This window comes from Thalassophryne amazonica, chromosome 19 (assembly GCF_902500255.1).
Source record: "Thalassophryne amazonica chromosome 19, fThaAma1.1, whole genome shotgun sequence".
Lineage (NCBI taxonomy): Eukaryota > Metazoa > Chordata > Actinopteri > Batrachoidiformes > Batrachoididae > Thalassophryne > Thalassophryne amazonica.
The window spans coordinates 62309556-62327094 of NC_047121.1; the positions used below are offsets into that span (position 1 = coordinate 62309556).

Genomic DNA, 17539 nt, shown 5'->3' on the forward strand with positions numbered 1-17539 from the left:
CACTGTTTCACATTGGTACCAATTATATGGAAAAGAATTGGGAGGCATTGCATAATAATACAATCTGCATCCACATACGGATTTTGGCTTCAAAAGTTTAGGCTCTTCATGAGTCTTTGGAATCGGGATTATTTTGGAATATCCTTCTGAAAGACAGGCATAACCTTGTTGTAATAGTGACATGTCTGATTTTAAAAACAACAATTTGAAAATAAGGTGATGCTCCAACATGGCCCGAGTTCCTTGAAATACCCTTGGCTAGAATACAGTTGTAGGGGCTGAGAGCTGGGTAACAACTGTTCTTCTACCATCATGTAGAAACCAACCAACGTAGCAATAAATAAGGATCCTGCCTTAGTGATCTTAATACAAAAACAATAAAGGTGCCAAATAGCGCTAAAATGTCTCTTTGGTTTGTTATCACTGGGACACCCCCTTTTTCAGCTACTGTATATAGCACTTTTTAAAAGGTGGTGAATAAGCAAGTGAAATGCGTAGATGGATGGAAGTACTGTAGTTACACTTCACGGGCTTGTCATTTAATTTAAAGGGCTATACAGTGTTTGTCATTCATGTCAGAATTAGGACTGAAATTCGTATTAACACAAAACATTTTCATGTGCCATTGCATTTGTCATAAATATAGATGGAATTTTACTGACTATCGTGTCACATTTGTAGAAAATCTGCTATTGCAGTATGACTTTTTTTTCCCCCTAGGAATCAAAATAAACACAAAGGGGTGAAAATCACCCTGATTTCATTCTGATCATTGAAAGTTTGTTAAAAATGTAATTTTAACAACATTAAAATATTAACACAGTGGTGGACACAACCTAACCTGAAGGTTTAGCTTCGATAACTGCTAATCTGCTAACTGAAAAGTTAACTGTGACACCGCTAACAGCTAAAATATTCAGATGAATATTAGTTTTTAGCTAATAACTTTTACTATATGAATTTAACTTTGGTTTGGGTTTTTTTGTTGTAAAAAAAATTGTCATAAATATATTTGTCATAAATTTATATATATATAATTAAATATTTGTCACTTGTCATAAATAAAGATGGATTTTTAGTGACTTATCATAAACACAAAGGGGGAAGATCACCCTGATTTCACCCTGATCTTTGAAAGCTTGTAACAATTTAATTTTAACATTAAAATATTAACACAGTGGTGGACACACCTAACCTGAAAGTTAGCTTTGATAACCGCTAATCTGCTAACTGAAAAGTTAAGTGTGACAATGCTAACACAGCTAAAATATTCAGATGAATATCAGTTTCTAGCTAATAACTTTTAATATATGAATTTAACTTTGTTTAGTAACCTTGTTTTTTTTTTGTTGTTTTTTTGTAAACCGCAAAAAAAACTGGCCCAAACCCTGATTGTTGCATAAACATGGAGGTTTAGCATACCAAGACCAGAATAAAGTATTAAAAAGTACATAAATAATAAATGAATAAATAAATGAAACAGTAGTTTATATTCATCAGTTTATTCACAGTATGGAAAACTTTAATGAATAAGAAATAAAAATGAACAAGAAAATAATTTTTTTTTTAAATCTAATTAAATCATTACTCTGGCTTCACACCTCCTTAAAGACGCTTGTTGCTTTCACACGGTGTGGTGATTGTTCATTGGATGCGACTGCTTCTTAAAATTAGGCAAAAAGCTAATCCGCTAATGAAAAAGATAGCTGTGCTAATTAGCTGTTTGCTGAACCATGGCTCTGTGCCCACCATTATGTTTACACTGATTAGGAAATGAGGAAAAGGATTTAGCAGCACATAACATATATTACAACTGGTTTTCACTGTTCATCATCAGGATTCAGGACATGTTCTGTTTCTTACATTTAAAAAAACAAAACAAAAACAGGTTCTTAAATTACTGATTCAGACCTACAAGTCACATGATCACTGCTGTATTTCCGCCAGAGTTGTGATGTGGCAACAAAGCTGTGCGCTCGTGAAGTGTTGTTGCAAAACTGTGTAAGCAATGGACAGACGACGCAAATGACATTTTAAATGTGACATCAGTTGTAATGTCGAACACTTGTTTTGTAACTGTGATAAATCTGCACTTGCAATCTGGGAAAAATAAGGAAAAAAATGAAAGAGGCCTTGTTTCAAGTGTGGAAACAAAACTGAAGCTGAAACATATGACAGTACTGCATTTCAGTGTGGAGCCTTTTTTGTTCTCAGTAGTTTGTGATCATGTTTCATGCATCTAAATAAAAATGTGGTGAAGTGAAATTCCAGCAAAAGAGTTATTACAGGTCAATGCATTCAGAAGATCTAATCACTGATTTGTACAGAAAACGGACTATCTGCAAACAGCATTCTCACAACTCATCCTTCTTGCAGTCTCCACTGTAAATAAGCTTGACTGTGTCTGAAGGTTTCACCATCATCCATGCATACTTGCACAGCTGTCCTTATTGCAGTCCTTTCGCCAGTAAATTACATTTCGGCGGTTGAGGTTGGCGCCAGCGCAGGCGTCATACACCATCCGCCTCCTGCCACCCCCTGGAACTCCAGCTTGGCACAGTTCTGGAAGTAGTTGTCATTGTCTTTGTCTTTAGTTGTAAACCTTTGGTTGTCGTGCAGGTAGTGTCTGTGTCATGGGTGAGTGCGTCACCAGCGGTTGCCCTGGAACAACCCCAGTTTCAGTTTGTATGCTGACGATTCCCTCTCCACCAGGAATGGGTCGTATTCCCCAGTCTTGGTGACGGCTTTCTTGGTCGACTAGTTTTATTCTGAGTTTATAACGCCCGGGACCACTGGAGAGCTGATGAAGGTACTCATTCCCCAACCAGTGATCCCCAGTCACAACCCCAAACCCGTACTTGTAGTCCTCCCACGTACGATCAAAGTCCACGCTGCTGTCACAGTATGTGCTGCACCACAGTCCAGCCTCCTTCCTGCATGGCGCAGTAGGCCACAATGGGCGAGTCGCCTGGTTGGATGACGTTAGACGCCATCTCTGGCCTGGCAGAAGAAGTCATCAGCATTTCATGGCAATCTCTGGGCAGCACTGTCAGGAATTGACAAGTAAGCGTGATCACACTCACGGTTTCAGTTTTTCTTAAACATTCTCGCCAAATTTCCAATGCAAGCACCCTGATTGGATGAGATATTCTTGTTAAAATCAGTGCAACATTGTATAGTTCATTGCAAATGCAAAACTTCTCATATTTGCAAAATTTGGGGCATTTTCACCTCAAGATTTGCACAAAAGTTAATTTTTAATTATTTAGTGTCTGGGGTGGATTCACAATGAAGTTATGGAAGAATGCCGACGGTTTGCCGACCAAAGTGTCTCACATCATTGGATTGTCCATTCCAACAGTATTACAGGCAAATTCAAGAGAAAAATGTGTGCAGGTTCATTTTAGCTGTGTTGTTTGTTGTTCTTTGTTTTTTGCTACTGAACGGTGACTATATTACTATAGTATTACTAGCAGCAACAACAACTGCACATGCAACACGAGAGATGAGTTCAGATGCCCTGACACTTGCACAACTCTGATCCATGCACTTTTTCGTGATGATCCCACCTGCTGTGTTCCCAGCTGGATGCCGTGTTTGTTCCACTGGATGCTGCCATGTTGTGCCGCTGGATACTACGTATATAAAATAATTATTTTGTTGTGGATTAATCATTTTTTCTCCACGTTGGCTGTTGAAAATGCTTCTAATCACTTCCGGAATCACAGAGGACTGCTCCAGCTGCCGCTTTTCTCTGTGTCTCTCTCGTGCACTTAATGAGGTGGAGAAAGCATTTGGAACTGTCTAAAAAGATATTTGTAATGTTTATGTTGTAATGGGTAAAACGGTTGCATGTTCACTCCTTCTTATGAGCAGATGTAAAAGTACGTTTATGATAGATTTAACATCTTGTTATAATCGTTCAGACGAGCTGCGCTGTGATGCGGTGCGCTCAATCACTCACGCTCACACGCAGTGTTTTTAATGTTCACATAATTAATGCGTAATGGAGATTTTGAACATTTCAAAATTTTCTTTGCGCACTTGCACAAAGCTGCGCACAGTTTACAACAATGTACAATGAGTTTACGCTCCTCCAAGGCAGAGTGTGTGCAAGTGCACCGATCAAAGTTGTGCAAGTGTCAGGGCACCTTTACAGTTTACCAAATGAACAACCTCGTATGAAAATTGTACCATCGCCTACCAAAAAGGAGAAGACAACTGTGAATTATCCAGAGAGCTACAATGATGCTATTTTGACCGAGTCCACAAAGGTGAGTGACAACACTTTGCTGGTGTTTATTACGTACTTGGCGGGTGTAATAAAATCAATGGCGTTTATTTATTTGTCTTATTCTTAGTAGGATTATGTCAAAACTACCCCTTAGCAAGTTTATTCAAGTGTACTATGAGTATACTATTTTTTTTTTTTTAAATTGAAGATGACTTTTTATAACTATATTTTATGTACTTAAGAATAGTATAGTGAAGTATACTTGGTTTATACTGAAAGTATAACAAAATTCTAAGTACATTAATATTAAGACTTATACTTTAATACTAAAACTTATACTTTAGTATACTTTTTGTCTTTCTGCCACAAAGTACTAACACTTTTTAAGCACTTGGCGTACGATATACTAAGTCAAGCCATCGACTCAAGTAACTGAAAAGAAGTCAGAAAAGTACAGATTATTTTTTCTATGTAGTTATTTATTTTTGGTTCCAAAGATTCACACTTTTCTTTCACCTTTTTTGACAAGGAAGGACTTTAGTTCTCAGTTGAAGACACTATGTTTACATTTTTACAAATAAGGACTTGATCTTGGAGAGACCATTATGTTTACATTTTACATGCACTTTCCTTTTAATTTTCTCCACAAAGGAAGGACTTGATTTCATAGGTCTTTGTTTTTGAAATGTTTGAAAATATATCAAACTTGTTTTCAACATTCTGTCTTGTGATTTTTTTTTAAATGCATCACACTCTTGTGTACATACAGTATGAGTAAACTTTAAGAATACTTTAAGGAGTATATTTTCAGTATATAAATAGTAAGCTACAAGTAATATGCCAAGCAAAATTTAAGTATAAAAGTAAAATAGTGAAATAACCAGTGTGTATAACAGTATACTTTTAAGTATACGATAATAAACTAAAATAGGGACTCAAAGTATACAACTAGTACAATGGCAGTATATCGATAAGTGCACTTGTGGTATACTTTAAGCATAGGAGAGGGATATATCAAGTACATTGATAAGTGTACGTGTGGTATACTTTAAGCATACAAGAGGGATATACCAAGTACATTGATAGTTTATAGATAAGTGTACTTGTTGTATACTTTAAAGTGTACTTTTGCAAACTTAAAACAAACTTTAAAATGTACTTTTATAAACTTGAAATGTTCCAATTTAGTCCGAAAAAAGTATTAAAGTTGTGTACTTTCTAGTATACTAACAGTACACCGTCTGTAGTATACTTGCTATACTTATACTGAAGTATACTTAATAAAATTAACTTTAAGTATACTACTTTTTGCTAAGGGACTGCACAGATTTTTACAATATTTTCACAACAGATACATATTAGGCCATGGAAGACTCCACTGAATTTTGGAGGTGATCTGGATTCTGGCTCAAGATTTCACTTTATATAGGCTTTGAAGGATTATATAACGTCAGAACCACTTCAGGGATTCTCACCAAATTTGCACCACAGATATATTACAGCACAGAAAACTGCACTGAATTTTGGAGGTGATCTTGTATTTTATCTGTCGGGAATGAAACATTACTTTAACGGCATCAGTACCTCGAATGTTATTTTGCAATGCTGAAGTGGTAAACACGGCGAAAGCAAAATGCGCTGCCAAACTAATCTCGCCGAATGCTCTCACTAAGATACACAAACTATTTATGAAGCAAACACTTATCACCAATGAGTCACTGAGCAATTTGGGTCCAGACGATGGAATTTGACCACTCAGCAGAAGAATCTGCTCTGATAATCTTTGATAATACGGCAGTAAAAGCTATCACAGGGCGTTCTCGCACCAAGCACACACTGTACTCTCGGGAGTTTGGAGGGTTGTTTTTTAATTTCCATAAATTATGAACCCGAAGTGAACGTCTACCTCTCATTCCTTGATTCAGTACCACATTATGCTCATCTTCAGGAAGGAGGTTCAGGTTTACAGCTTGGAGATGACTGGTGTCAACTCCAGCCAGGTTCAGCAGCAGGAGAACTGCCCACATCAGGCAACTCAACGTCTTCATCCTTCACTGTCCTGTTCAGCCAAAAGCAACAGTGTTTAATTTGACATACAAATTCTAAAACTGAAGGAAAAAATGAATAAAAGTGTAATTTGGCACCATTTGTAGACCCACCTGTGAGAGGGAGCTCAGAAAGACCTGAATCTTGTCACTGTCTTGGAATGAAGAGTTGACTAGAGTGCAGCTTCTCCTGTCACAGCTGGACTTCAGCCTCAGGGTTCAGATCACAATGACAGACACGCAGAGAAAACTCCTCATCAATGGTGATTTCCCTTGACTGACATCCTTGCAATAAGGCTGAAGTCCAGCTGAGACTAAAGGGTTCCATAGCTGCTAGATGACCTCTGCTGGTGCAGCGTGCACACTCACTGTTCCAACTAATGGGCCAGATATGACTGTGCGCTTTATGGTTAAAAGCGTTATAGTTGGCAGAGACATTGTTTGATATTCCTTAAGTCCCTTTGGCTGCTCCCTTCTTTCCGGGTCGCCGGAGCAGATCAGAGGTGGATCTCTATATCATGCCAAGCTTTTTTTTTCTTTTTTTTAATCAATCTAAGTGTGGATTAAGTGTATAGCAAACATGTGCATGATATTACAGTAGTGTTCAGAATAATAGTAGTGCGATGTGACTAAAAAGATTAATCCAGGTTTTGAGTGTATTTCTTATTGTTACATGGGAAACAAGGTACCAGAAGATTCAGTAAATTATCACAAATCCAACAAGACCAAGCATTCATGATATGTACACTCTTAAGGCTATGAAACTGGGCTATTAGTAAAAAAAAAAGTGTGTGGCATTCAGTCAGTGAGTTCGGCAATTTTAGGAAACAAACAGGTGTGAATCAGGTGTCCCCTATTTAAGGATGAAGCCAGCACCTGTTGAACATGCTTTTCTCTTTGAAAGCCTGAGGAAAATGGGACGTTCAAGACATTGTTCAAAAGAACAGCGTAGTTTGATTAAAAAGTTGATTGGAGAAGGGAAAACTTATACGCAGGTGCAAAACATTATAGGCTGTTCATCTACAATGATCTCCATTGCTTAAATGGACAAAAAAACCAGAGACGCATGGAAGAAAATGGAAAACCACCATCAAAATGGATAGAAGAATAACCACAATGGCAAAGGCTCATCCATTGATCAGCTCCAGGATGATCAAAGACAGTCTGGAGTTACCTGTAAGTGCTGTGACAGTTAGAAGACGCCTGTGTGAAGCTAATTTATTTGCAAGAATCCCCTGCAAAGTCCCTCTGTTAAATAAAAGACGTGCAGAAGAGGTTACAAGTTGCCAAAGAACACATCAACTGGCCTAAAGAGAAATGGAGGAATATTTTGTGGACTGATGAGAGTAAAATTGTTCTTTTTGGGTCCAAGGGCCGCAGACAGTTTGTGAGACGACCCCCAAACTCTGAATTCAAGCCACAGTTCACAGTGAAGACAGTGAAGCATGGTGGTGCAAGCATCATAATATGGGCATGTTTCTCCTACTATGGTGACGAACTCACTGACCAAATGCCACACTACTATTATTATCAAATCAAATCAATTTTATTTATATAGCGCCAAATCACAACAAACAGTTGCCCCAAGGCGCCTTATATTGTAAGGCAAAGCCATACAATAATTACGGAAAAACCCCAACGGTCAAAACGACCCCCTGTGAGCAAGCACTTGGCTACAGTGGGAAGGAAAACTCCCTTTTAACAGCAAGAAACTCCAGCAGAACCAGGCTCAGGGAGGGGCAGTCTTCTGCTGGGACTGGTTGGGGCTGAGGGAGAGAACCGGGAAAAAGACATGCTGTGGAGGGGAGCAGAGATCAATCACTAATGATTAAATGCAGAGTGGTGCATACAGAGCAAAAAGAGAAAAACACTCAATGCATTATGGGAACCCCCCAGCAGTCTAAGTCTATAGCAGCATAACTAAGGGATGGTTCAGGGTCACCTGATCCAGCCCTAACTATAAGCTTTAGCAAAAGGAAAGTTTTAAGCCTAATCTTAAAAGTAGAGAGGGTGTCTGTCTCCCTGATCCGAATTGGGAGCTGGTTCCAGAGGAGAGGAGCCTGAAAGCTGAAGGCTCTGCCTCCCATTCTACTCTTACAAACCCTAGGAACTACAAGTAAGCCTGCAGTCTGAGAGCGAAGCGCTCTATTGGGGTGATATGGAACTATGAGGTCCCTAAGATAAGAAGGGACCTGACTATTCAAAACCTATAAGTAGAAGAAGAATTTTAAATTCTATTCTACAATTAACAGGAAGCCAATGAAGAGAGGCCAATATGGGTGAGATATGCTCTCTCCTTCTAGTCCCCGTCAGTACTCTAGCTGCATTTTGAATTAACTGAAGGCTTTTCAGGGAACTTTTAGGACAACTGATAATAATGAATTACAATAGTCCAATGCATGAATTAGTTTTTCAGCATCACTCTGAGACCTTTCTAATTTTAGAGATATTGCGTAAATGCAAAAAAGCAGTCTTACATATTTGTTTAATATGCGCTTTGAATGACATATCCTGATCAAAAATGACTCCAAGATTTCTCACAGTATTACTAGAGGTCAGGGTATGCCATCCAGAGTAAGGATCTGGTTAGACACCATGTTTCTAAGATTTGTGGGGCCAAGTACAATAACTTCAGTTTTATCTGAGTTTAAAAGCAGGAAATTAGAGGTCATCCATGTCTTTATGTCTGTAAGACAATCCTGCAGTTTATGCAGTTTATATTGTATTATGAACACCCCCTTTTCTACTTTTTTTTTACTAATAGCCCAATTTCATAGCCTTAAGAGTGTGCATATCATGAATGCTTGGTCTTGTTGGATTTGTGAAAATCTACTGAATCTACTGGTACCTTGTTTCCCATGTAACAATAAGAAATATACTCAAAACCTGAATTCATCTTTTTAGTCACATAACACTACTATTATTCTAAACACTACTGTATGGGTGTGTGTGTGTGTGTGTGTGTGTGTGTGTGCGCATATACCATTTCACCATGTCATTTAGGTACTTCAGACATTTTTCAGTATAATAATGTTGTAAATTTAAATATTAAAAAATGAAACTGTATAAGAAGCAAGAAGGTCATATAGGTCCATCAGACTTTTTCCCCAGTATAATTTAGTTAGAAAATGAAACTGTAGAAGAACCACTTAACCATCAAGGGTCTCATGGTTTCTTTGGACTTTATTCTATCTGTATAATGAAAAAAAAATTGTTGCTGTGCAGATGACAGTCTTTCTTCGATGGATAACGCAAGAGTTATCAATTTTGATTATTCACGGTAGAGAAATGTCCTTATTTTCAAAGCTCCAAATATTTTTTACATGTAATTTACACGCTAGATAGTCACTGACTGATCTCAAGGGCTGTCAAGGTGCAAATTGCCTCTCAGGTTAGTGTTTCTAGTTTTCTGAACTGTGCAAGATCTCCTCTATTGTTGCTCCAGAAAGAGTTCAACATTTGGCATTTCCGGTTTCAGGGTCGACTCAAACATTTGGCATTTCTGGTTTTGGCATTGCTGGACCATGGAGCGTTGCTTCGCTCATATAAAGGCCCTTCAGCTGTTCCCTTTATTTTCGCTCGGGGTCTCCACAGCCGATTTGAGGTAACCTGGCATGTTGATTTAGCACAAGTATTATGTTGGATGCCCTTCCTCTTTACACAACTCCACATTACAATGGAGAACAGTGTCTGAACTAAATTTGGTTGCTTTTACCATAAAGTGTGCGTTTTATGGTTTCACATATCTGCCCCACTATATATATAGATATATATATATATATGAAATGTTTTGTTTTTTAACACTGAATCTATTCTATATACAATTACATTGGTATTTAAAAAATGGGTGGGTGGTGGGGGGGTTTAGCTTGGTATGATTTATTTATTTTTTTTAATTATTATTATTATTATAATTCTTTATCAAATGTCTGCACAAATTTGGGCTTTTACCATAAAACATACGGTTGTAGTGATATTTATACATATCTGCCCTACTACACGTGTACACTCATTGTGAGTTACACAGAGCAAACATGTCACATTGCATAGAGGAATATAAGAAATATTTAACAAATATTGATGTACATATATTTGTTAAATATTATAAGATATCCAAAAGTATCCCAAATGTATTTTTGTATTTGGTAACCGATGACATTTCAAGTAACCCTACCAAACTCTGGTGTCCCTTAAGCCATCTCCAGCCCCTAGGGTCTTCAACCAGAGACCTTAGATAAATGGTCAACATGCAAGAATCTCAACCATAGAGTGAGACAGGAAGCACTGGACCCTAAAGACTGATGGTGACAAATCAGCATACCATCGGAACCAGAATTGCTTGTAGGCTAACGATGACTGTGTTTGGTCAAATAAACAATCAAACACCAGTGGAGGTCCATTTATCCATCATTCAATAAGAGCATATATCACAAACAGGAACATGAACTACATATTTACAACTACCAAATTATATTGCACATCGTCATGATTTAAATGTAAGCGAATTGCTACAGACATCATTTCAGGAAGGATTCTATTTCTTGTGGAAATGGCAGCAGCACTTGTTTAAGAGTTGGACATTCAAAATGTTCTTTAAGAGGCCACTGTCAGAAACGGATCCATTATCTGGTTCCTCAGTGTCGTCAGGTGAGTCGTGACAGGAAAGAATCAATGTCCTGAGAGAACATAGAGACACGTGTACGACTTGTGTTGCATGACAAGATTCAGTTGGAGGAAAAATAAATAAATGCAGAAGTCACACTTTGTTCTCCACAGTGATGCTGACCTTTGCAATCTCCCCTGCAGTTCCTGGAACGCTCTTCAAAAAAGGTTCCCGGTACCATAACTCCAGCAGCTGCTGACTGAACACTGTGAAATTCCTGCAACAAAGTTGACTTGATTTATGTGAATCGATGAAGTCGTAACAGAAGAACTTCACAGCGTTTACCTGCATCAACACTTACCGATCTGACAGATTATTAGTCAACCCAGTGTGTCTGCTTGCTTGAAGTTCCTCACGCCAATTTCTCAAAACTGATTGTATCCACCGTAGACCAGCTACAAGATACCTGCGAGGACAAATGAGAACAATCATCTTGCTACATTGTCTCATGAGATTTTGCACTTCATTCGGTTGCACAAACAGCAGGAATACTCACTCTTCATATGGCCAGGTGAGGACTTCTTTAACTAATGGGAAGAGGTCAACACAGCACCCAATCGTAACGCTGGAGGAGTCCTCATCAATGCTGAAATGGAAAATTAGACAAACCCTTCAGTGGCGGATCTGGAGGGGGAGTTCCACCCCCCCCACCCGAAGTAATGTGTGATAAAATATGGGAAAGCTCTTGCAGAAAGGTAATTCTATGGCAGCAGAATACCAATGATGGCAAAATCAGACCATATTTTAACTCGCGTTTAAAAAATTGGCTCTAAATGTAATTCTGTTACTATAGAATAGTCCATAAACAGAGGTTGACTGATGAATGTTGCTGCATGCAGAATTAGTTAATGCAGTGCACAGCTCAGCTCATCTGACTGAAGATGCTGTCAAAGATTTAGTGTTTGAAATAAAAAAACATTGTGCATTAAAAACAATGGCTCGAGGGTTAGTTATTTTAGCTTCCCAGAATGCAAGAAATAGGCTATAGATTTTAAAATACTCCCGTGGAGGGGAGCATGCTACAAGACCCCCCCTCACCACCACTGTAGTAGGGTTGTTCCTTCAGCACACCCAACCAAGTCACAACCACCTTCTCTTATGTTGGCAAGACTAACCCTAAACCCAACTATACAAGAACTATAAATAAATCCAGGCTGAAAACAGTTTATTTTACCTGTACATATGACAAATGAAAGTATTTTATCTGCACTTTTTCCTTTTAATGTAATGTCTAATGATTATTTAGATTTTATGAATTGATTATATCTGACTGTAAATTTATGTAACTGTAAAGCACTTTGAATTGCCTTGTGTATGAATTGTGCTCTATAAATAAACTTGCCTTGCCTAAATACTGTATTTCTGGAGTATAAGTACTAGTTTGGGAGCTCCTGCGACTTGTAGTCAGATGAGATTTGTGTACCGTGAAAAATCACGCACTTTCATAATAATAATCCCAAATTAAGAGTTAATAATAAGGCTCTGCTATTAGTCTATAAAATTGTTCACGGACTGGCACCTCCCTACCTAGCTGACCTAATTAAACCTTATGTACCGGCCCGGACTTTGCGTTCTCTGGGTACAGGACTACTTTGTGTCCCTAGGGTGAATAAGAAGTCTGCAGGTCACAGAGCTTTCTCTTATTGTGCCCCTGTTCTGTGGAATGATCTCCCTGCGTCAATAAAAGTCAGATTCTGTGAGACTTTCAAGTCCAGACTTAAGACGCACTTATTTTCCCTTTCGTATGGCCAGCATACTGGCATAGTATAGTTCTGTGCTTTTTACTCTATTAATTCATTTTATTAGGAAACGGAGCGTGCCGCGGCCTCAACTTTACCTAAATTCTGGGTCTTTTAGTGAAGCTTAGGGCTAGTGGGCGGCGATCACCTTAGTATTTCCTGCTTTTCTTGTTGTTTAATGCTGACAAATTATACTGTACTTCTTGTCTTTCTGATGCCCGATTCTGTTTTTCTCTCTGTTTAAGGTGCAGCTCCATCCAGAGATAGTTGTGTTCGTGTTGACGATCCTCCTGTCCTGTGCACCAACAGCATTTCCTGTATATTTGTTTTGTGAATTGTTCTGTAATTTATGTCTGTAGCACGGCCCAAGCAGAGGGTCACCCCTTTGAGTCTGGTCTGCTTGAGGTTTCTTCCTCAGAAGGAGTTTTTCCTTACCACTGCTGCTCTGGGGGTTAGTAAGGTTAGACCTTATTGTGTGAAGCGCCTTGAGGCAGCTTTCTTGTGATTTGGCGCTATATAAATGAATTAAATTGAAACTGATAATACAGAAGAAAGGTGTAACTTATAGTCTAGAAAATACCGTAAGTAAAAGGTGACCCAGAGCAACTGGGAACAGCTGAAGGCAACCCCCAGCCCCAAGAAATTGGCTTCTGCACTTACCTCTTGGTTATCATTGGGAGAAAGTCAACAAGGACTCCAATGTCTTGGATTCTGCAAAATATGACATGTTGTCATTTCTCATGGTTGTCATGTGTGGGGGCGGGGGGTAATGAATACACATTTTGTACCTCAGGAAGTACGTCAACAGTTCGCCAACATTTCTCTTCCACAATGTTAAAGCCACTTTCAGTCTCAGATGTCGTCCAAAGAGCACGTCGGTCATTAGCCTGTGATCCTTAGCGAGCTGAAAAACCACCGTTAGCTTCAGACGCAGGGTTTATCTGTATGTTACTCATCCAATAAATCAGCAAACATTCGCCACACAGATGTGATGTGCATTGTGATACAGTATGTCTGACCTCAGCGAGTAAGAAGCATTCTGTTTGTTCGGGATCAGTTCCACCAGACATCTCGTTATTGACATTTGGTGGGAAATCCCAAATGTCCACATTGTAAAGCTCCTGTTGTGCATCCTTCACAGGCATCCTCTCGTTCTCCTTGTTAGTCGTGTTGCACGTTCTCCCAGGACCAAACTGTTTCCTCCGAGCCATTGTCAGATAATGGTTCTTCCTCTTACACGACACTACTCGCTTGAATCTACTGGGGGTGTTTCCAGACCGACCTGCCGGAGCCCTAAGGAGGGAAAAGGAGGGTAGCAGTGACATTGTTTTGCCTTCTTATTACGTATAACCAAACAAACTGACTTGCATACCAGTCAATCTATACCGTTTGCCTATATTTTATACGGGCTAAAGTCCATTTCCCCCCAGTACGGCGTATTACCAATTTGGCAGGTATGGACTTACCTCTTTTTGGGAAGCATCTCATTTTTATCATGATTCACCTGCAGATATCGCAACACAATACACAAGTATTGGTTGAGGCATTCGGCAACCACAACTTCCTCAGCTAGAGCCGAAATATCATAATAATAAAATCCCACTGACCTTATTTGCATTTCTCTGATGAGAATATCTCACTCTAAACAAGGCCTGTTCATGTTGTGAGGTGTGCCCAATGTTTGGATGCTCTCTGTCTTCACTGTTGGAGTCCATCAGACCTAATAAAAGAGTAATAAGAGAGTCATGGCTGTCAATCAACCAGGCCAGCACAGATCAGACCACCCCTAAAGAAAAAAGAAATCCTCAGGATGTTTCAACATTTACGTTCCAAAGCGGCTGCAACCAGCTATCTTTTCAGAGATAAGCAGCTATGCAAACATTATGTTCATGTCCTGCTTTAGCCACACCCACTTGCCTAAGGCTGTTGTCTGCCAGGTCTCTACCTGGATAACGTCATTAGCTGTGGGTGGAACAGGTAAGTTTTAAAACATTCCTTAAAATATGTGACACCCTCCCTCCTCCATTCACAAATATAATTAACAAACCTCTGCATCAGGACCATTTACAAACTATATCATTTATAGGCTCCATAAACAATTAGTGGTGCAACAAATATATTGTAAAAAATATAATTTTATTATTATTACTACTATTTTACAGTGATTGATTCAACAATGCCATTATAACTTCTCGGTGTAAAAACGTGTTTATTTTTTTATTTTGGACTAATGCATTGTTTTTTTTTTTTTAAAAAACAATCTATAATTATATAAATCAGAACATCACATTTCAGAAGTTAAAACGAGCAAAAGGATATATATAACAAAATCAGTTGTCAAACGTCTGAATGTTTCAAAACAGAGTACAAAACAACATTTCCCACAATTCCCTGCACAAAGACGTCACAGGAAGTACTGAATCCAAACAGCTGAATAATGTTGTGAGTATTAAATGGAAGAATTAATGATTTTCTTTCCGCTCCAGATATGGTTCGCTTTTAAACACTATTTTTCCTAGTTCGTTAAATGGTGTCTGACATTCGGAAAGAAGCAAACAGCCTTTCCGCTGTACCGACTTAGCTTTTAATTTTAAACAGACAAAATCAGTCGAGCCGAAAATCAGTTCGAGACATAATCGAGCTAACAGGACTTTATAAAGTAGTTAAACGATCTTAAAAATGTTAGTAGTGTCACTCACCTTGTTTTCCTCTGTGTTTACGACCCTCGGACTCATTAACATTTTAACTGATTCACTCCGCCGAAAGCCTTCTATTCACGCTGCAGTTAGCACCACCTAGCGACTAGTGGGAGTATTACAGTGCAGTCTTTAAATCGAAACAATCGTTTAAATATGTTCTAAACCAGTCTGATGATCTCAGTAGAGGTGGGCAATACCGGGAATTTTGGTATTGATGCGATACCAAGTAAATACAGGCCCAGTATCGCCGATACCGATACTTTTTCATATTTAAGCTTCATAGATCCAAAAGGCCTAGGATAGAATTTCACCAAACATTGTACATGACAACAAAATACTTTATTATCACAATCAACATTTTTGTTTAAAAAAATATCACTCAACTCAACTTAAAACGAAATATCCTGAGGTAGAGGGCTGACAAACCACAATACAACAAAATTAACACACCACAACAAAATTGGCTGGCGCTGCTGAGCCACATGACGGCGCAACAACAAAAGACCAGAGGGGGGAGGGTGCGCTGCTCTGTGTTGTGTGACACAGCGCAGCGCTGCTCTTACAGACAAAAAGTAGACTTTGATGAATCTGCGTGCGCAGCAGTCACTGCGTGCAGGAGAGAAAAAAAGCTTGAGCATCGATCTTTTTACACGAGGATCATTCAATATCAATACCAGCATTGGTATCGATATTAGGATCGAGCCGCCCACCTCTAGATCTCAGTTTTGGTAGTCAAGCTTCAGCTGGGATAATGTTTTTGTCTGAAATTAAAAGCAGCAAAAATAAGTCTGTTTTCATAAAATAATAAGAACAAGGACAAGCTTAGAAGCACTTTCACATGTGATATTTCACAGTACTTTACCATACAAAGATATATTACAACACAAATAGATTAACAAAACAGTACTGTATACAATCTAAAAAAGAAAGAATGCAGACCAGAACAAACACACATAAATAAAGGAATAATCAACACTTCAGTTCAAAATAGCCGAGATAATTTGTTCATCATAACTGGTGGAAAAATGTGATTTTTATTTATTTACTTTATTATTTATTTATTTATTTAAGTCTTGACTTCATCCAAATCTGTGTGTGAACAGGTTGGCTATTCCCCAATATACTGGAGTATGATTGGCGCTTTAAACAAAGTAACAGTCCCTATCAGATTAATAAAAACCTGAGCACTGTGTTAAATTCACAGTCCAGTGCACAATTCCACAAAGACAACAGGCAGTAATCATAATGAATTCATTTGCATAATGTTCTTGTAAAACTACTGTGGGTTAACTGATAATTGTGTTGTAGTGATGAAAAACTAATTGGATTTTAGGAAAAACTAAAGGTGAAAGTGATTCAGTCAGTTCACCCTACAGTAATTCAGTCTTTTAAAAAGGGTACTCACTTGATAAAGTACAAAAAGATCTCTATGTTAATTTAGTGATGCCACCACTAATTGCAAAAAAAAAAAAAAAAAAGTTTTATGTCTGATTCTCCTCTGATATACCCCGGGAACATACTAAAAATAGGGAATGATTCAAGGGGTGGAAGGCCCTCAAATATGCTAATTTATGTTAAGTAGCTGTGAACATCAAAGGAACCAGTCAAACAACTGGACATCCTCTGTCATCAAAAGAAAGACTGAAATGCTATCCAAATTCACCTGTAGTGTTGTTAGAAATACTAGAATGTACCCAAATAAGTGTACACCAGTTTTGTGGAACAGTCAACCAACTGAAATTCAGCAGTTAAGTTTTCTGAGTAATTTCAAGTCCAGACTCGATACTTATTTATTTTCTACTGCTTATGGTTAATGAGTATAGTTATAGTTGTGTAAGAGGGTTTGAGGATTTGGTTTTTATTATCTTTCTAATTAGAGATTTTTATGGTAAATGGACTATATTTATATAGCACTTTTCCATCTGCATCAGACTCTCAAAGCGCTTTACAATAATGCCTCACATTCACCCCGATGTCATTTTTAAGTGTTTGTACTTCTTTTAATGAGATTTTTTTTTGCATCAGTTTTATTTTTGTCATGTGCATTGTTGTGTTGCAGTTTTATTTGGGGGTTTTATCTTGTTCAGTGCTTTGAAAGTCATTTATAATGAGAGGACTTGGTAACAGGGGTCAGTGAGGCAGCACTGTATTCATCCGAG

General features: G+C 38.3%; 3 protein-coding genes across 8 annotated transcripts in view; 1 reads left to right on the top strand and 2 right to left on the bottom strand.

The window, feature by feature from the left end:
- Positions 1-2189: 2189 nt before the first annotated feature.
- On the bottom strand, positions 2190-6808 carry zgc:194887 (uncharacterized protein LOC571819 homolog). The gene is given in 7 exon segments (XM_034195520.1): positions 2190-2443; positions 2446-2517; positions 2520-2745; positions 2747-2903; positions 2905-3046; positions 6141-6293; positions 6394-6808. Coding segments are annotated over 6 exon segments (828 nt in total). The 5' UTR covers positions 6283-6293; positions 6394-6808; the 3' UTR covers positions 2190-2354.
- Positions 6809-10663: 3855 nt separating this feature from the next.
- On the bottom strand, positions 10664-15446 carry LOC117532232 (KATNB1-like protein 1). Of its 4 annotated transcripts, XM_034195551.1 has the most exons (10): positions 15381-15446; positions 14289-14401; positions 14148-14185; positions 13701-13974; positions 13470-13585; positions 13342-13392; positions 11439-11528; positions 11244-11348; positions 11066-11159; positions 10664-10955 (listed from the first exon to the last, which is right to left on the bottom strand). In XM_034195551.1, exons 2-10 carry the CDS (start codon positions 14394-14396, stop codon positions 10923-10925), a joined length of 909 nt encoding a protein of 302 aa, XP_034051442.1. In that variant the 5' UTR covers positions 14397-14401; positions 15381-15446; the 3' UTR covers positions 10664-10922. The 4 variants fall into 4 exon arrangements, with proteins under 4 accessions (XP_034051442.1, XP_034051444.1, XP_034051441.1 ...); XM_034195553.1 differs by lacking the exon at positions 14148-14185 and having other exon boundaries at positions 15381-15415; XM_034195550.1 differs by lacking the exon at positions 15381-15446 and having other exon boundaries at positions 14289-14508.
- Positions 15078-17539, top strand: part of acp7 (acid phosphatase 7, tartrate resistant (putative)) — a 36783-nt gene continuing 34321 nt past the window's right edge. For 2 of the 3 annotated variants that reach the window (XM_034195546.1, XM_034195548.1), the window contains exon 1: positions 15087-15123. The gene's annotated coding sequence lies outside the window, so the exon portion shown is untranslated. Of the gene's footprint in view, positions 15124-17539 lie in introns of all 3 variants that reach the window. The other variant, XM_034195549.1, reaches the window with a different exon arrangement.

What these genes read in the sequence shown, in the direction of transcription:
- LOC117532232 (XM_034195551.1), bottom strand. Translation starts at nt 14,396, where the DNA reads ATGGACTCCAACAGTGAAGACAGAGAGCATCCAAACATTGGGCACACC. An exon ending in GAGATGCTTCCCAAAAAGAG is followed by an intron (nt 13,975 to 14,147) that starts GTAAGTCCATAC and finishes TTCCCTCCTTAG; the next exon opens with GGCTCCGGCAGGTCGGTCTG. An exon ending in ACTAATAATCTGTCAGATCG is followed by an intron (nt 11,160 to 11,243) that starts GTAAGTGTTGAT and finishes ACTTTGTTGCAG; the next exon opens with GAATTTCACAGTGTTCAGTC.